Here is a 17984-nt window from a genome sequence, read left to right as displayed (position 1 = left end):
ACATAAAATTTAAAACAAAAAAGATCCTATACCTAATTGTCATAAAATCAACGGTTCCAGAGTTACGAAGGGTGAAAAGTGGAGGTTTTCGATACTTTTTATATTTTTTGGGCAATTGATGATGATTTTGGGTGGTGAGGTTGACGTTTCTTCAAGGACTTATAACTAACATACAATCGGCCACTGAAATAGCAAATCCTGTTAAACAAAATTTCTTTCATTAGTAATAATATTATAAATTGCTCAAAAAATATAAAAAGTATCGAAAACCTCCACTTTTCACCTTCCGTAACTCTGGAACCGTTGATTTTATAACAATTATGTATAGGACCTTTTTGTTTTAAATTTTGTGTAGAACATTGTTTACACTAATGCATAGTTTTAGAAATATTGACGAAAATCGTAAAAAACCTACTAATTTACCGACTTCTCCCCCATATACCCCCCAAACCGGACGCTCAAAATGGTGTAACTTTTTAATGAACAATATGTCGACCATATAGAACAATTTGGTGTTGGAGGAAAACTTTTACTTTGGATGTTTGAGTTAGGTCTTTTTTCGGACCAATTATACTATACTACCTCCGTAACTTTGGAGCCGTTCATTTTAGAAGGATTATGCATATGAGGCCTTAGGCCAATAGGGCCTTTTTTATTTCAAATTTAATGTAGAACATTTTTGTATAGATGGTTGTTTATGATAAACCGCGTAGTTTTATAAATATTGACGAAAAACGTAAAAAACTACGAAAACCCGACGCTCAACATGGTGTGACTTTTTTCTGAACATTATGTGGACCATATAGAACGATTTGGTGTTGGAAGATAATTTTCACTTTGGATGTCTCGGTTTGGGTCTAGTTATACCATACTATTTGTCGATATGTTCATGGAAAAGAACAGCGGTAAATCGAAATGATTGGAGAAGCTTATTGAAGGAGGCCAAGGCTCGATTTGGGCTGTAGTGCCATTGGATGGATGGATTTGTCGATAAAATTGTACAATTTTTCATGACAATAAAGCATATTTCTAATTCTAATTCTAACATATGAGACGGAATAGAAAGCAGGCAAACTACTAACGATTCTTGATGTTAGAAGGGCAGTTAAAGAACTAGCCAGAACAGATCAGCCGGAATAATAATCTCTTGATGGATTCATATAAATTGTGGGTATGACGCAATAATGGTTCTACTATAACTTTACCATGCTGATGATGATAGAGATGGATTTTGCACTAAAAGAAGCACCTATAAAAATGGGCCTATTAATGGACCATTAAAAATCCCCAACAAAACAATATATCAAGAATATTGCACCCATTCGTTATAGAAGGAAGAGACAAGGCTGTATACTTTCACCATTACTATTTAACACACAGTAAGCGCCACGCTACTAGATACACGCCTAATTGCTATGCTTATGGGCTAATCCGGTTCGTTCTTAGACGTTAACTTTCATCCCTGTCATGTTACTGGTTACTGTTAAGAAATTATTCAAAATAATTGTTTTTCCATACAAAAAATACATTAATTAATGGTATCGTTACTCTTCTTTAAAATAACTTTAAAATAACTATTCAAACACCAAGAATATAAACTTTTACAACTTTAACAAAATGACAACTATAAACGTCAAATACAGCTGATCTATTTTTTGTCAATTTTCTTTGTTAATATTCAGTTTCTTGGTTTCTATACATTTTATGACGTTCTAAACGTCACTAGACATAAAAATAAACGTAAATGATGGTTTTGCTTGTTTCTGATTCAGAGGGATGCACAATCGCCGGACAGCTGTTTCCACCGTTTCAGGCTTTTTCAACAGCGCTAGCGTCCACTCCTCTGAATCGAAAAACAGCTCAACCATCAATTTAAGGGGAATTTGAAAGATCATTAAAATTCCCATTGGAACGCAATCCAGCGACATTTCTTAACAAATTAAAGAGTCTCAGATGCAGAATCCACCATTAAAATGGTAAATAGTAATTTAAATCTGAGACTTTTCATGTTGAAAGTTCTTTCTGGTACATCCTTAATCTGCGACTTTAACAATTTATAAGACCGCAGACGACGAATATAGAAAACAAAAAGAATTCCTTGCAATCACATTCCGTTTTCATTCGTCTCAGAAAAGGACAGAAGAGGAACTTTCTAGTACTCAAATCTGAGTAAAGATAGAAAAGTAAATGATGGTTTTGCTTGTTTCTGATTCAGAGGGATGCACAATCGCCGGACAGCTGTTTCCACCGTTTCAGGCTTTTTCAACAGCCGTAGCGTGCACTCCTCTGAATCGAAAAACAGCTCAACCATCAATTTAAGGGGAATTTGAAAGATCATTCAAATTCCCATTGGGACGCAATCCAGCGACATCTCTTAACACACTGAAGAGTCTCAGATGCAGAATCCACCATTAAAATGGTAAATAGTAATTTAATTGTGCATCCCTCTGAATCAGAAACAAGCAAAACCATCATTTACTTTTCTATCTTTACTCAGATTTGAGTACTAGAAAGTTCCTCTTCTGTCCTTTTCCGAGACGAATGAAAACGGAATGTGATTGCAAGGAATCCTTTTTGTTTTCTATATTCGTCGTCTGTGGTCTTATTTAAAGTCGCATAAATTGTTAAAGTCGCAGATTAAGGATGTACCAGAAAGAACTTTCAACATGAAAAGTCGCAGATTTAAATTACTATTTACCATTTTAATGGTGGATTCTGCATCTGAGACTCTTCAATTTGTTATAAAAATAAACATTGCAACAAGGACCCAGGACTGTAATAGCTCAATGTTCCTATATATCTATTAGGGTGGCGGTTACTGTATACTCCGAAGAGTTATCTACACAAGAATATGAAAACTGTACAGACGGAATCAAAATAAAAGGTGAAAATATAAATAACATTCATTATGCCGACGATACAGTCATCATCGCTGAAAGTAAGAAACATCTGCAGACGACACTAAACACAATTTGAACTTCATTTAACAATAAACATAAAGAAAATAAAAATCATGGTTATCAGCAAGACGAGTAAAGTGATACCAAGTATCCAGATGAAAAATGAAGATATAAAACAGGTGGACAAAATGAAATACTTAGAAGTCTGGATTGCTGAAGATCTAAATCCGAAATCAGAAATTCGATCAAGAGCAGCCTCTTTAAAGATGAGAAAATTTATGAGTAACCAAAGACTATCTGCAAATCCAATATCGAATAGTCAAATCCACTCTATTTTTCTTTCTAGTGCCGAAGCTTGGACTGTTAATGTTGAGTTAATAAGAATGCTGGAAGCTTCTGAGATGTGGTTTTTTAGGAAAATTTTGAAAATACCATGGAGCGATTATAGTACGAACGAAATGGTGTTGCAAGCAGAAGTTGTTTTAGGAAAAGCAGAAGATAGAGACGCATTTGCAATGGTTATAGTTTATTGTTAAATATCTGACTTACCTAAACCAGCGTCAGATCCCGCAAAATCATAGTATCCGTTCGAAGATCCATCCCCATTCAGTTCTTCATCGATATTGTTTGGTCTGCAACTGGTCGTCTTCCAATGCGTTCTTAGCCCAGATGCACTTATGTAATTCTTCCCACATTCTTGACAGATGTATGGTCTCTCATTAGTATGCAGTCTCTTGTGAAGCTTCAGGTGCACAAATTGCGTGAACTTAGCCGGGCAGAAGTCGCAAGCGTAAGGCTTCTGCCCACTGTGCAGTCTAAGATGAGTTTTAAGATTAGATGTGGAGGAGAACCTCTTCTTGCAAATCCCGCATTCGTGAGGTCGCTCTCCAGTGTGAACCAAGTGATGCTTTTGAAGGTGCGCTAGTTGAGTGAATGATTTTGTGCAAACGTTGCATTTGAATGGTCGTTCTCCACTATGCGTTCTTAAGTGAACTTTCAGATTGGATAACTGACCAAAAGTCTTGCAACACACGTTACATTCGTAGTGCATTTTTCCGTCTTTCTTTTTTAGCGGATACGGTAAGCTCCTATATCCTCTCGAAGGCCCACCATTGGGACTTGTTGGGCTACTTGAACATAAATTCAGATCATACTTCCCATCAGGGCTCTTGCAACCAGGAGACATTCTTCCGTTAATCTGCAAAGCTGGTAAAGGTGTCAATAAGTGATGCGTTAGGTTAGAGCTGACAATATGACTTGTCGGAACGATCAAATTTGTACCATTGTTGTGATGATTATTGCTGAAGTTGCTGGTTATTGGAGGCGAGTACGTGTGTGTTGGGGATGATGTTATGGTACTGTGGACAATACCATTTGGAGAAGGGTACACGCTGTAATAGTTTGTTGACTGAATCGGGCTGTGATAGTTATCCGTGGGATGTGGAACATAAGTGCTATTTTGTACTTCTGCTTTCAAGGTTGCTGGACTAGGAGGCATCATATTCTGTACCTGAACGTTGGAGCTGGAATCCGGACTACAAGGTAAAGTAGAGTACCTAGAACAAAAATTGAGTTAGTTATACATATATTATAAATTAATTTGTAACATGATAAACGTCACACGTTTATTAATTTTACTTAAATAATTACTTTATTCCAACTTCAATTTCTAAATTTTATTAATTTCTTAACTTTCTGATTTGTTTTACTATTTTTCTTCTAACAATAGTTGGCGTTCAATTCTTTTATTAACCAAATACCCTGTCTGATTTTTAACTTATTTTCTATCCTTTATTTTCCACGTATTCAACCGTAACTAATTTAATCATAGGCATAGATCAAATTTCTGTGGTGTCTATCTCCACTCTCAAGCTGATTTTGTCCACTCACAAACCAATTGTCACTTGGCAACTTTTGACTTCCGTTCGATCATGTCAGTCTCCGCTTAAATGGAGGGGAATATTTATATAATGTCTGTTGTCGCTTGATGTTGATGTTTTTGTCCATAAATTCATTTATATCGTTTAAATTTTCTTGATTAGTTGTAAGTTGATAATTTCTTTATATTTAACCAATATTCAGTGCCTTTTTGATAATGTCTTAATCTCAATATTTGTTTTATACATAACCTCAGTTCTAAAACAAACACGCTTATTTTCAAGCTTATTAATCGTAGGTATGTAAAATCTTTTGATAATGTAACTAATTGTTTTAATACTAATTATATTCATTTGATCCTTGCCAATTGGCTATTTTTATTATTTTTTTTAATTGTAATTTTGAAAAACATGGCAAAGGAATCTTTTAAAACATATGATGTCGCTAATACAGAGTTTCTCTTTCTAGTTTGCTTGGCTTTGTTAATTTTTTGTTGTATTGTTTTTAATTTTTTGTTGTTTTATTTGTTCTTTCCAAGACTCATTGTTCACTTTTTAAATTAAGAACTTACACCTGAGTGACTAAGCTAGACGAAACCTTAAACAATCGTTTCTCATAGTTAGGTGGATTTTTGTGTTATATAATCCCTAACTTTCTGTGGTAGAGAAAGTTACAGATTGGCGCCCAACGTGCGGCCCGTAGAGAATAAAATAAATATTTAAATAAAATTAAAATACTTGTGATGTTTATGTTACAAATTTAGGAAATTGAGTTATTACCTGTGACTTTTCTTGTAGGAATAAGCCATCTCCGTCGGTGAACTGGGAGGTGGGGTCGCATTGCTCTGTCTATGATGATTATCGTTATTATTAGTATCTATTCTATTTCTTAAAAGAATATTTTCCAAAATGCTCGACGATGGAGGACTGTATCTCGATATAACGTTAGTATTCTTAACTTCAGTTTCATAATAAGGTTTATTAGGAACTTCTTGAGGTGGAGAATCCATCACAATGACAGTCGTCGGAGGAGTGATAATTCTTGGGGTTAGTGTTGTTACTTCAGGTACTGCAGCATCCATAGTTAAGTCTTTTTCAACGTCAGGTTCACTTTCGCTCTTCACCGATTTGTAGTGATAAGCTTTCGTTATCTTAATTTTTACTTTCCTGTACTCATTTTTCTGATTTTCAGGAGAAACTGGTTTGATGACAGTCGTTTCCTTAGGTGTCTTCTTGCTAAAATCAAGAACGTAGTTGTTTTCACTGTCTGAGTCACTGGAATCTTCTGGAGGTGTAAAAGCGTCATCGTGGTACTCATTGCTGTGGTACCCTTCGTCAGATCGTACACTGCCTTCCGTCGGAGTCAGTTGATGCTCATACGGTGGTTCCTTAGATGGAGGAGGTTCCGTGGTACTGACGGTTATCTCAGATGCTTGTTGAGCTTGTTGCCCTACACAGAAAAAGATAAAGTTAGTGACAAAAATGATCAATATTATTGATAAAATATTTAGATAAAATAAGCAGATATACAGATCAACAGAAACAAGTTGGTGTAAAATACAGAAGAATTAAAAACGATAATCTAGAAGTGCTGCTTTCTACCCTTTTACATATTCTGGATGAGGACGCGCGAATTAGAATTGGACAGGCTGCATTTAAAGCCGTATTATCAAATTCACAGTGTATGAAAAGACATTTGATGCCCTCAGTCTCTGACCAATGGTCAAGTTGATTCGAGTGTCAGTCATGTAGGGGCTCTCTTGGAGTCTACTACACTCTGGGAGCCCATCATGTTCGGGTTCTGCTCGCTACCCCTAAACTCTGAGGCACACTGTTTAGTGCAAATGCCTCTCGACCAGAGAGTTATAGACAAATTATTATTCTTCTTCTTGACGTACCTTTCCGTGACGAATATTGGCGATCATCATGGTCGAACCAGGTTCTGAGGTTCTTTAACCAGGATGTTCTTCTTCTTGGACCTTTCTTTCCAAAAATTTTTCCTTACAATATGGCTTGTAGGAGGGCATATCTCAATTCATTTCGCATAATGTGTTCGAAGTATTGCCACTTTCGAGATTTGATTGTGGTCAGTACCTATCGGTTCTTTTTCAGTCTTCTGAGGACTTCCTGATTTGTGACTTGGTCAGAAGAAGGTCCCCATCCGATTTAAGGTGGATCTAGCTTTTCTGATGTGTCTGATTGGTCGTTGGTCAATTCTTAATTTATTATTATACCCAGGCTTTGGTTGGCGTAGAGTTGACCTTCTGTTATCTTTTTCTGGCTAATTATCATGAGCTTTGTCTTCTTTACGAATGTATCCATATTGTTTACATACAGGCAAATAGACAAGTGAAATTAAGCGATAAAAAGGCAAAGTGTAGACCAAAAAAAAGGAACTCATTAAATAAGGAAAGTACGATAAAAACGGAAAACAATCAGAGGAAGCAGGAGATCTGAAACAAAACTAAAAGAGGTGGATCAAATAGACGTAGTATCCACAATACTATATGTTATAATTACATATAAGTACATAATACTATGGACTAAAGAGTAAAGGGCATAAGTAGGGGAGAGTTGGACAAAATCGGGTAGGTTAATAAAACCGGGTACCCCTTAATTCTTCTGTCTGCTGCTATCTATTAGACAATGTTAAAATTAGTGTTCCTTTACCACCAACAGTCGTGTGTATTCATTTCTACCTCATTTGAGTAATCTGTGCTGGAGCTGTAAGACCTCACCTGTTTTTTGATACAGAAAACTCGATTTTTAAGGTAAGTTTCTAGCTGTTTTCTCCTCTAATAAATAACTAATGGCCATTTCAAAATTTAATACATGTAACCTAGTATATTACCTTTAATTTCGCCAAAAATATTATTTCATAACTTAAAAATTTAAATAACATTTAATATCTTGTTTACGAGTTTGACAAAACCGGGTAGTCCGAAAATCGACAAAACCGGGTACCCGATTTTATCAGACCTGTTGTTACTTCCAGTTTCTGCAGTGGTTATTTTGCTTTTAGTTAACTACAACATGTGGCTTCTTCTGTTGAAGAAGCTAGTAAGAAAGCTAGTAGGAAAAATAAAAAATAATCTCCAGTCGTAAAAAAATTAAAACTAAATGAACTGGACAAAAAACAACATTTTGGAGAATTTGGAGGAAGAAGATAATAATGACGATGCGTGTCTATATTACAATTAACTATTTTCAAATTATAATGCGAAGGAAGGCTGGATAAAATGTGTGTCTTGCACCAAATTGGCTTATGACGCCTGTAGTGCCTATGATGATGTAGATGAAGTTTTTATTTGTGACTTCTGTTCATACATTTTCGATTTCTGTTCACATACTTTTAATAAATATTTTATTTTCTGCCCATTAGTCTTTTTACATGGTAATTAAGTTACTACCCGGTTTTATCATACCGGTTGGACAAAACCGGGTATTTTGCAATATTTTCACTAGTAATACTACTAGAGGTCAAATTATTTCCGGAAATTTTTTTGAGATCATGAATATTTTGAAAATTTCCCGAGTCGCAGACGAGGGAAATTTTCTAAAAATATTCATGATCAAAAAAAAAAATCCGGATATTAATTTGACTTCGCGTAGTATTCGGTAAGAAAATTCCACACCAAATTTGCATTTGAAAATCCAAAGCTGCATGAACAGATTAATAGCGCGCCATAGCTTTGTCAGCAATTATTTAGGCTTTCAAATTCGTAATTTATACTCATTGTAGTTGCATGGGAATACCATTTCAAGATAGAAAATAGTATATTCTTCAATTTTACATAAGTTTTGAGTAACTACAAGTGATAGAAAATGAATCAAAACTAAATTATGTAAACAAATAAAAACCAGTCTGTCAAAAATGTTCTGTTATTGTAAACGTCAAAAAATTTCCACTATAATTCGCTGTTGGGTACCCCACGAGCAAAAAATTTCCGATAAAATACCTCCGTTGCCATGGTGATCTGTCAAAATAACGTATTTTGATTAGTTCAAAATTACAGGTGTGGAATTTTCATAAAAATAAAAAAAATTAAAAATCTAAGAATATTTTTAAAAATTGACATTGGCATATCAAACTTTTCAAAGTCATTTGAGAATATTTCAATCTGCAGCAAACATTTGCTACTCTCACATAGCAAAAGATACAGACGGTTTTTGGAGTGGTACCCGGTTTTGTCCAACTCTCCCCTATCTGAAAAGAATCAAATATATCCGTAAAATCGATACAGTGCAGACTCAAAATATGTACTTACTTAATCTCCTTAACATCTGCTCGCCGCTCAAAGGGTAGTTCAGTCTCTCAGCAAACTCCTTGCAATACCAAACCAACAATTCCTGGTTAGGCAAAATCGGTTTGATCGTGTAGAAGTATATGTTCATCTTGTATTGGCAGGCGATGAGATTCTGTGATTCACCCGAATAAGCAGGGTTCACGTAACGCATCCAGTTGGCTTTGGAAGTGTCAAATCCGTCTATGTAGTAATACAGTTCGTTATCTTTATAAAGCTGAAAGGTTAAGACATAAAATTCTATTAGAACTAGTATAAAGTTATCAGAATCCTAAATGTATGAATGCTATTCTATTTTGTACTATTAGGTAGAGATTTCGTTGTTTTATTGGCTGTGTTTTTGAAAATATCTGAGCAAGATGATAGGTAAGGAGAGTTCCTTGAGTTGGCTGCTACTTTGTAAAGATGTTTATGTTATAATTATGTCTTAGTTTGTGGGAATTCAACAAACATAAATATATTTGGAGGAGTTTATACAATCTAGAGTTAAAAAGAGATGGAAGGAAGAGAGGAAGACGGGAGTATATTGAAGATGATGTTACTTTCGTAAAATAATAAGAGTAAACTAGAATAGACAACACAACACAAACTCCGTCCCCTAGAGTGTCAAAGAAGTTAAGAGAACAAATAAGTAGAATAGTAAAATTGAACTGAAATTCTATATTGGCTCATCCTTCCTTCCTAAAGCCCTTCCTTTCAGGTCCATGTCACCAGCTCCCCCTTTTTCGATTTGAGGTTCAAAAAAAAGCTCATTCGTTTGTATTGCGTTAGTACTGGATTGTATCACCCTTCATTCGTTTGTACTGCCCCCACCCTGTTAAATCTGCCTGGAGGGGCCGGTGACATGCCACCCCCCCTTTTTCGATTTGAGGGTCAAAAAAAAGCTCATTCGTTTGTATTGCGTTAGTACTGGATTGTATCACCCTTCATTCGTTTGTACCGCCCCCACCCTTTTAAATCTGCCTGGAGGGGCTAATGACATGCCATCCCCCCCTTTTTCCATCTGGGGGTGCGGGATGGGTATGTTCGTTTGTACTGCGTTAGTATCGGATTGTGTCGCCCTTATTTTGTTTGTACTGCCCCCACCCGTCTAGATTGGCCTGGGGGGGGCCAGTGACATGCTACCCTCTACTCTGCACTGTTTGCCTTCTGAATGTCGAAAATAGGCTATTTCGTTTGTACTGCGTTAGTACTGGATTGTATCACCCTTCATTCGTTTGTACTGCCTCCACCCTTTTAAATCTGCCTGGAGGGGCTGGTGACATGCCATCCCCCCCTTTTTCGATATGGGGGTCCGAGATGGGTATGTTCGTTTGTACTACGTTAGTATCGGATTGTATCGCCCTTATTTTGTTTGTACCGCCCCCACCCGTCTAGATTGGCCTGGGGGGCCAGTGACATGCTACCCCTCTACTATGCATTCTTGGCCATCTGAATGTCAAAAATAGGCTATTTCGTTTGTACTGCGTTAGTACTGGATTGTACCGCCCTTATTTTGTTTGTACTACCCCTACCGTTCTACATTTAAAACAGAGAAGGATTAGTGCTAGGAGTAAGGACACAAAATCAGCCAAACCTTGCGCATAGTAACACCGCGGGTGTAAAATTTGGTAAATTCGTCAAAAATGAAACGAATTAAATTTTGAAACTGAAAAACAGGCTTGCAAGCCACTCTCCACTCTCCATGGGGAATGGAAATTTACCCCCTCAGATGGATCTCGGAGTAGTAGCGATTTGAAAAATGGTACATGTATTTGTTGGAGATATTTTGAACACCATTTTCAATCAGAAATCAGAGTAGCGGCCTTGTCTTTTCCTACTAGGAAAAAATTTATCCATCCCCTCAATAAATTTTACAGTTTCAGACGCTATCGATATGAAAATCAAAGATCTTATGCGGCGCATTCCGAAATGCACTCTTCGTTGTACAATTTCAACCTCTCTGGATAACTGATTAACTGAAACATACATACGGCAGAATTCATTGGAATCGAAAATTATTAAAAGTATTTGGAACATTAAATGAAAAATTCCCACAATCAATATCTTTCTTACCATCTAATGTCAGAGACCAGATATCAATAATTGCCGCTGCTATGTTATGGCAATTTGGTTTCTACAAAGGTTTTTATTGTTCGTTTATGACTGCAATAAGATTCAGAATTTCCATATTTCATTTGTAAAATAAATATAGTGTCAAAAAGTTGCTTATACATTTGACGCACTGTCCGTCAACGTGTTAATTGACTCTACAGATTCAGTGCCAAAACGAGACATTTTTATAGAAAAATATTTGCAAGTATATTAAATGCCAAACTGACCTATTAAATAAACAATGACATTGCAATTTTCGATTTCTACTATGGAATTATCGCTGTATAGACCAGGGCGGATCTGTTTTGAGGTGGATGTGAGAGGTGGCATTCCGATTTTTGCAGATAAAATTAGGTGACAACTTCAGTAATTATAATGGACTTATGCTCCTTCTCAAATATGTTTGGAACATTATTAAAATAATTTAAATTTTTAAAAATTTCGAAAAACATCGATTTTTTCAAATTTCATTGCTTGTAACTTAAAACGATTCATTTTGGAACAAAGTCATAGGGAAATAAAATAAAGATAATTGAATTTTGTATGATATACGACACGACTGGTATAAAATATCTTAAATGATTATCCTTTCTAAAAAATAGCAATAAATACACAATAAGAGGGCAAAATAAGCCTGTTTTTATTCAATGTTTTTCAACCACTTTGGTTGCACTTAGAACCTTCGTATTTTACTTAGAAAATTCTTACAACATACTCAATCCGTCCACCAAATTTCATTAAAATCGACATAATAGATTTTTCATAATAATTTTGCAATCTAAATTTTTTTAGAAAAAGTTCAAATTTTTTAAAAATTTCTGAACAAAAAGTAGACCTGTTAGAAGTTTGCTAATTTTTTTACGTATCGAGAGGTACTTTACCAATCCAATACACTTTACAAAATTAAAATCGGATTATTTAAGCGGTTTCAGCACTGTTTTAAGGATATAAACAATTTTTTGCTTATAAACAAATATAGTGAGGACGTTTGAGTTGGAATAAATTCATTTTCTCGAGAATGGGCAACTCTGGAGATAAATTCCTAAACAGGTCGATTTTTATATTTAAATTATAATTTTTGGGATATCTATCATACTACTAACGTCATCCATCTGGGTGTGATGACGTAATCGATGATTTTTTTAAATGAAAATGTGGGTCGTGTGCTAGCTTATTTGAAAGATTATTCAATTCTCTATTTATTACATAATTATTTATACAGGGTGCCCAAATTTTTTTTTAATTAATTGAGACAAACAGAAGAAAGAATTTACTTTAGTTAATTCGAGATACATTTAACTGTTGTCCTAAAACAGAAAAAAATGTTTATTTGATAAATAACAGAAAAATGAATTTATCCGTATTTATTACCTCAAACGTCCTCATTGTATTTGTTTATAAGCCAAAAAATTGTTTTTAACTTTAAAACATTGCTGAGGCCGATTAAATAAACCAACTTAATTTCTGTAAACTGTATTAGATAGGTAGGGCGTGTCTTTATATGTAAAAAAATTAGCAAACTTCTAAATAATGGTCTAATTTTTGTTCAGAAAGTTTATAAAAATTTTTAACTTTTTTAAAAAAATTTAGATTGCAAAATTATTGTGCAAAATCTATTAAGTGTATTTTATAGTCTTATATCATAAAAAATTCAATTATCTTTATTTTATTTCCCTACGATTTTGTTCCAAAATTAATCGTTTTAAAAACGATTGAAAAGTTGAAAAAAATCGATGTTTTTCGAAATTTTTAAATATTTGAATGTTTTTATTAATGTTCCGGACATATTTGAGAAGGAGCATAAGCCAATTATAATTACTGAAGTTGTCACCTAATTTTATCTGCAAAAATCGAAATGCCACCTCTCACATCCACTTCAAAACAGATTCAAACAGTCTATACAGCGATAATTCCATAGTAAAAAAATCGAAAATTGCACTGTCATTGTTTCTTTAATAGGTCAGTTTGGCATTTCATATATTTGCAAATATTTTTCTATAAAAATGTCTCGTTTTGGCACTGAATCTGTAGAGTCAATTAACACGTTGACGGACAGTGCGTCAAATGTATAAGCAAGTTTTTGACACTATATTTATTTTGCAAATGGAATACGGAAATTCTGAATCTCATTGCCGTCATAAATGAACAATACAAACCTGTCTAGAAAACAAATTATCATAACATAGCAACGGCAATTATTGTTATCTGGTCTCTCGCATTAGATGGTAGGAAAGATATTGATTGTGGGAATTTTTCATTTAATGTTCCAAATACTTTTAATAATTTTCGATTCCAATGAATTCTGCCGTATGTATGTTTCAGTTAATCAGTTATCCAGAGAGGTTGAAATTGTACAACGAAGAGTGCATTTCGGAATGCGCCGCATGAGATCTTTGATTTTCATATCGATAGCGTGTAAAACTGTAAAATTTATTGAGGGGATGGATAAATTTCTTCCTAGTAGGAAAAGGCAAGGTCGCTCCTCTGATTTCTGATCGAAAATGCTGTTCAAAATATCTCCAACAAATACATGTACCATTTTTCAAATCGGTATCGTAGAAATATTCCGAGATCCATCTGAGGGTGTAACTTTCCATTCTCCATGGAGAGTGGCTTGCAAGCCTGTTTTTCAGTTTCAAAATGTAATTCGTTACATTTTTGATGAATTTACCAAATTTTACACCCGCGGTGTTACTATAATAGTTTTGGCTAATTTTGTGTCCTTACTCCTAGCATTCATCCTCCCCTGTTTTAAATGTAGAAGGGTAGCATGTCACTGGCCCCCCAGGCCAATCTAGACGGGTGGGGGTGGTACAAACAAAATAAGGGCGATACAATCCGATACTAACGCAGTACAAACGAACATACCCATCCCGGACCACCATATCGAAAAAGGGGGGATGGCATGTCACCAGCCCCTCCAGACAGATTTAAAAGGGTGGAGGCAGTACAAACGAATGAGGAGTGATACAATCCAGTACTAACGCAGTACAAACGAAATAGCCTATTTTCGACGTTCAGAAGGCAAAGAGTGCAGAGTAGAGGGTAGCATGTCGCTGGCCCCCCCAGGCCAATCTAGACGGGCGAGGGCGGTACAAACAAAATAAGGGCGATACAATCCGATACTAACGCAGTACAAACGAACATACCCATCCCGGACCCCGTGATCGAGAAAAGCGATCCCCCTCCAGTCAGATTTAAAAGGGTGGGGCAGTACAAACGGATGAAGGGTGATACAATCCAGTACTAACGCAGTACAAACGAAATAGCCTATTTTCGACGTCAGATGGCAAAAAGTGCAGATTAGAGGGGTAGCATGTTACTGGCCCCTCCAGCCAGTCTAGACGGGTGGGCGCGGTACAAACAAAATAAGGGCGATACAATCCGATACTAACTTAGTACAAACGAACATACCCATCCCGGACCCCCATATCGAAAAAGGGGGGATAGCATGTCACCAGCCCCTCCAGGCAGATTTGAAAGGGTGGAGGCAGTACAAAAGAATGAAGGGTGATACAATCCAGTACTAACGCAGTACAAACGAAATAGCCTATTTTCGACATTCAGAAGGCAAAAAGTGCAGAGTAGAGGGTAGCATGTCACTAGCCCCCCCCAGGCCAATCTAGACGGGTGGGGGCAGTACAAACAAAATAAGGACGATACAATCCGATACTAACGCAGTACAAACGAACATACCCATCCCGGACCCTCAGATTGAAAAAGGGGGGATGGCATGTCACCAGCCCCTCCAGGCAGATTTAAAAGGGTGGGGGCAGTACAAACGAATGAAGGGTGATACAATCCAGTACTAACGCAATACAAACGAATGAGCTTTTTTTTTGACCCTTAAATCGAAAAAGGGGGGATGGCATGTCACCAGCCCCTCCAGGCAGATTTAAAAGGGTGGGGGCAGTACAAACGAATGAAGGGTGATACAATCCAGTACTAACGCAATACAAACGAATGAGCTTTTTTTTGACCCTCAAATTGAAAAAGGGGGGGCTGGTGACATGGACCTCTTCCTTTCGGAAGGGAGGACTTATGGTTAGCAGCTTGAAAACCGTGCATTTGGGATTGGGAGGAACAAGAATGGTTGGGGGCTAGTGCCGTTTTATCCATTGTGCGCTTGGGGCGGGCGCCCAGGGGCCCGGACCCCGGAGGGGCCCGTAGGGACCCTTCCTTTTATTAATAACAAATTAAAGTCCGCTAAATAATCGAGGACCATATTTTTTTAAATAAAGAAAAAGACTACGAAATAACTGCGATTTCGATATGGTCTGATTTTAAGACTGATAAATAAGAACTGTGACAACTTTTACACCAAAGAGCGATTCCTTAGAAAATTGTAAAAGCTGAAGACAAAGCTTATTATAGAAGATTAAATGAAAGCAACTCTTATAGAGTAAAACCCAATGGAGGCAAAGAGAAGTGTTAAAGCTGTTTATTGTTACCCGTGCAAACTATTTTCAATTGAAGAAAATAGTTTAACTGATTTTGGATATATTTTACCCACTGGAAATATTTGAATAGTTTACTCAAATCCCACGAAGAAAGAAACTTTAATTTCATCTGAACTCTATGGTTACATTAATAACAAGATCATCAGTTGGAGTTAGATGGATCATCAGTTAAATTGGAGTTATAGACGATGGCTTGAAAGAGTAAGTAGAACGCGAAGCTGACTATTGAGTAAAGGTCCTAAGAAGAGTTGTTGTCACCATTAAATTACTTGCTTCTCAAGGACTAGCTTTTCGTTGATCCCATGAGAATTTAACGAGTCGTCATAAGGGAAATTACTAAGTTGTCTTGTATACTTTGTTTTTGACAACTTCTTAGCTCAGCATTTACAGCGGAATGCGAATAAAGAAAAAGGTTCAGTTAGCTATCTGTCTGACCAAACTTGCAATGAATTCCTGGAAACGATAAAAACAAAACATGTAGAAACTTTTGACGCTGTAAATGCTTTACTTAAAAACTACGGATCCATCAAACATATTTTTCCAGTTAAGCAATAATAGAGACAAAAGATCAGCAGTTAGGAATGAAGCCAAGGCACTGCATAATAAAATGGATACCTTTGAGACAGGTTAACTTGGATACTCTATTGACACTGATATATTAGTGCACGGAGCGGAGGCATGGGCGCTTACAGAGGCCACTATTAAAAAACTTGAAGCGTTTGAGATGTGGTTCTATAGAAGAATGCTGAGGATAACCTGGACAGCAAGGATAACGAACAAGGAAGTTCTAGAAAGAATGAAGAAGGAATCGGAGATTGTGTTATGATCTGGAACACGTTATGAGAAATCAGCACCGTTACTTCCTGCTGCAGTCCCTATTGCAAGGTAAAGTCAAAGGTAAGCGAGGACCCGGTAGAAGGATAATATCACGGCTGCGGAATTTGAGAACATGGTTTAATAAAACCTCAACGGAACTGTTTCGAGCCGCAGCGAGCAAGGTTATGATTACCAATATGATTTCCAATATCCGAAACGGATAAGTACCAGAAGAAGAAGAAGATGAAATTAAAATATTACGGTGGATGTTGGGTAAGACCAATGGTTTGCAATGGTTTGGTCACGTCAGACGTAGAAATAAAAACTTTCTGAATGAAGGATAGAGCTATTGGCAGTTGAGATAAAGAGAAGTAGAGAAAAGCCGAGGAGTAGATGGAAGGTCTGTGTGGTACAGGATAAGAGATAGTAAGAGGACATGTTTTTGAAAGACAATAAAATTTAAAATTCATAATATCTAACCAATATTCGTTTACTTTTTTGGATAAAATTTTAAATTAATATGAGTAGGTAAAGTTTGTTTAGCAGAAAATGGTTGACTTCAATTAGTGCGGTCGTAAATATTATTAAATTTATCTGACTTGGCCCATTGTTAAGACCGGTCCGGAGCAATAAGCGAAGGAGGTAGACAGAGTTAGTCTTTTGACAATTAACACTGACTAGACGGTACTCCTATAATAAAACAAAGGATCCAAAAAAATTTTTACCTGAAATATGTAAATGAAACATATTTAAATTTTACCTGAAACCGGGCCTTTTATACTATTATCGGTTAACTCAGGATGTTTTAATTGAAGTCAACCATTTACTGCTAAATAAACTTTAAACGAAAGTTTTGTTAATATACGAAACATTATAAAATTTGATCAGCTCTGCTGTACTACATTTGTTATTATTAGAATCGTTAGATGGACTTAATTTATAATTCTGTAACATTCATTTTTGCATAAATTGTAAAATGGTAGTCGTGTACAATTCCTGACCAAAAGTTGCTACCAGAATATTTAGTGCAGTTCTGATCAAATTTTGGCACTTAAACTTAAAATTTACAACGAACATATATAAATTATTTATTTATAATGAAAATTCACCTTATTATCACGGCCGTTAAATCTATAGAATCCCTCTCCCACTTGCACCTATACCAAAGAGAAAAAAAGTATTAAGAACCAATCACCAAAAAGAAAATGTTAACAGAGAAATTATTTATATACAAATTGAAATATACAGTGCTAGTCAAAAGTCCGTACCCCCCTCGTATCTTTTGAACGGTTATACTTATAATAGTGAAATTTGGAGGCAGGAAATAAACGGACGTAGGCTTCTTAACTAGTCATGACAGGTGACGTAATAGTGACAGATGACTTTACAGCGCCACTGTGACAGATAATTTTAAATACGACCTTATGGTAAGTGATACCTCGTTTGAAAGGTATTGAAAATACCTATTCAGTCATACTAATTTTGTTTGAGTTTAAGCTCATTTTAATGAATAAGTGAAATAATATAAAATTG

The 17984-nt window shown here is 35.9% G+C and overlaps 1 protein-coding gene across 9 annotated transcripts in view; it reads right to left on the bottom strand.

The window, feature by feature from the left end:
* Positions 1–17984, bottom strand: part of LOC114332141 (PR domain zinc finger protein 1) — a 204395-nt gene that overhangs the window by 8368 nt on the left and 178043 nt on the right. For 8 of the 9 annotated variants that reach the window (XM_028281881.2, XM_028281884.2, XM_028281878.2 and 5 more), the window contains exons 5-8: positions 17561–17608; positions 9046–9298; positions 5558–6227; positions 3450–4456 (exon numbers count right to left, since the gene is read on the bottom strand). In XM_028281881.2, coding sequence (XP_028137682.1) covers positions 3450–4456; positions 5558–6227; positions 9046–9298; positions 17561–17608 — 1978 coding nt within the window. The remainder of the gene's footprint in view (positions 1–3449; positions 4457–5557; positions 6228–9045; positions 9299–17560; positions 17609–17984) is intronic. The other variant, XM_028281879.2, reaches the window with a different exon arrangement.

This window comes from Diabrotica virgifera, chromosome 7, assembly GCF_917563875.1.
Source record: "Diabrotica virgifera virgifera chromosome 7, PGI_DIABVI_V3a".
Taxonomy (NCBI): Eukaryota; Metazoa; Arthropoda; class Insecta; order Coleoptera; family Chrysomelidae; genus Diabrotica; species Diabrotica virgifera.
The sequence above is the reverse complement of the archived record's forward strand: the minus strand, read 5'-3'. Positions and strand labels throughout refer to the sequence as shown.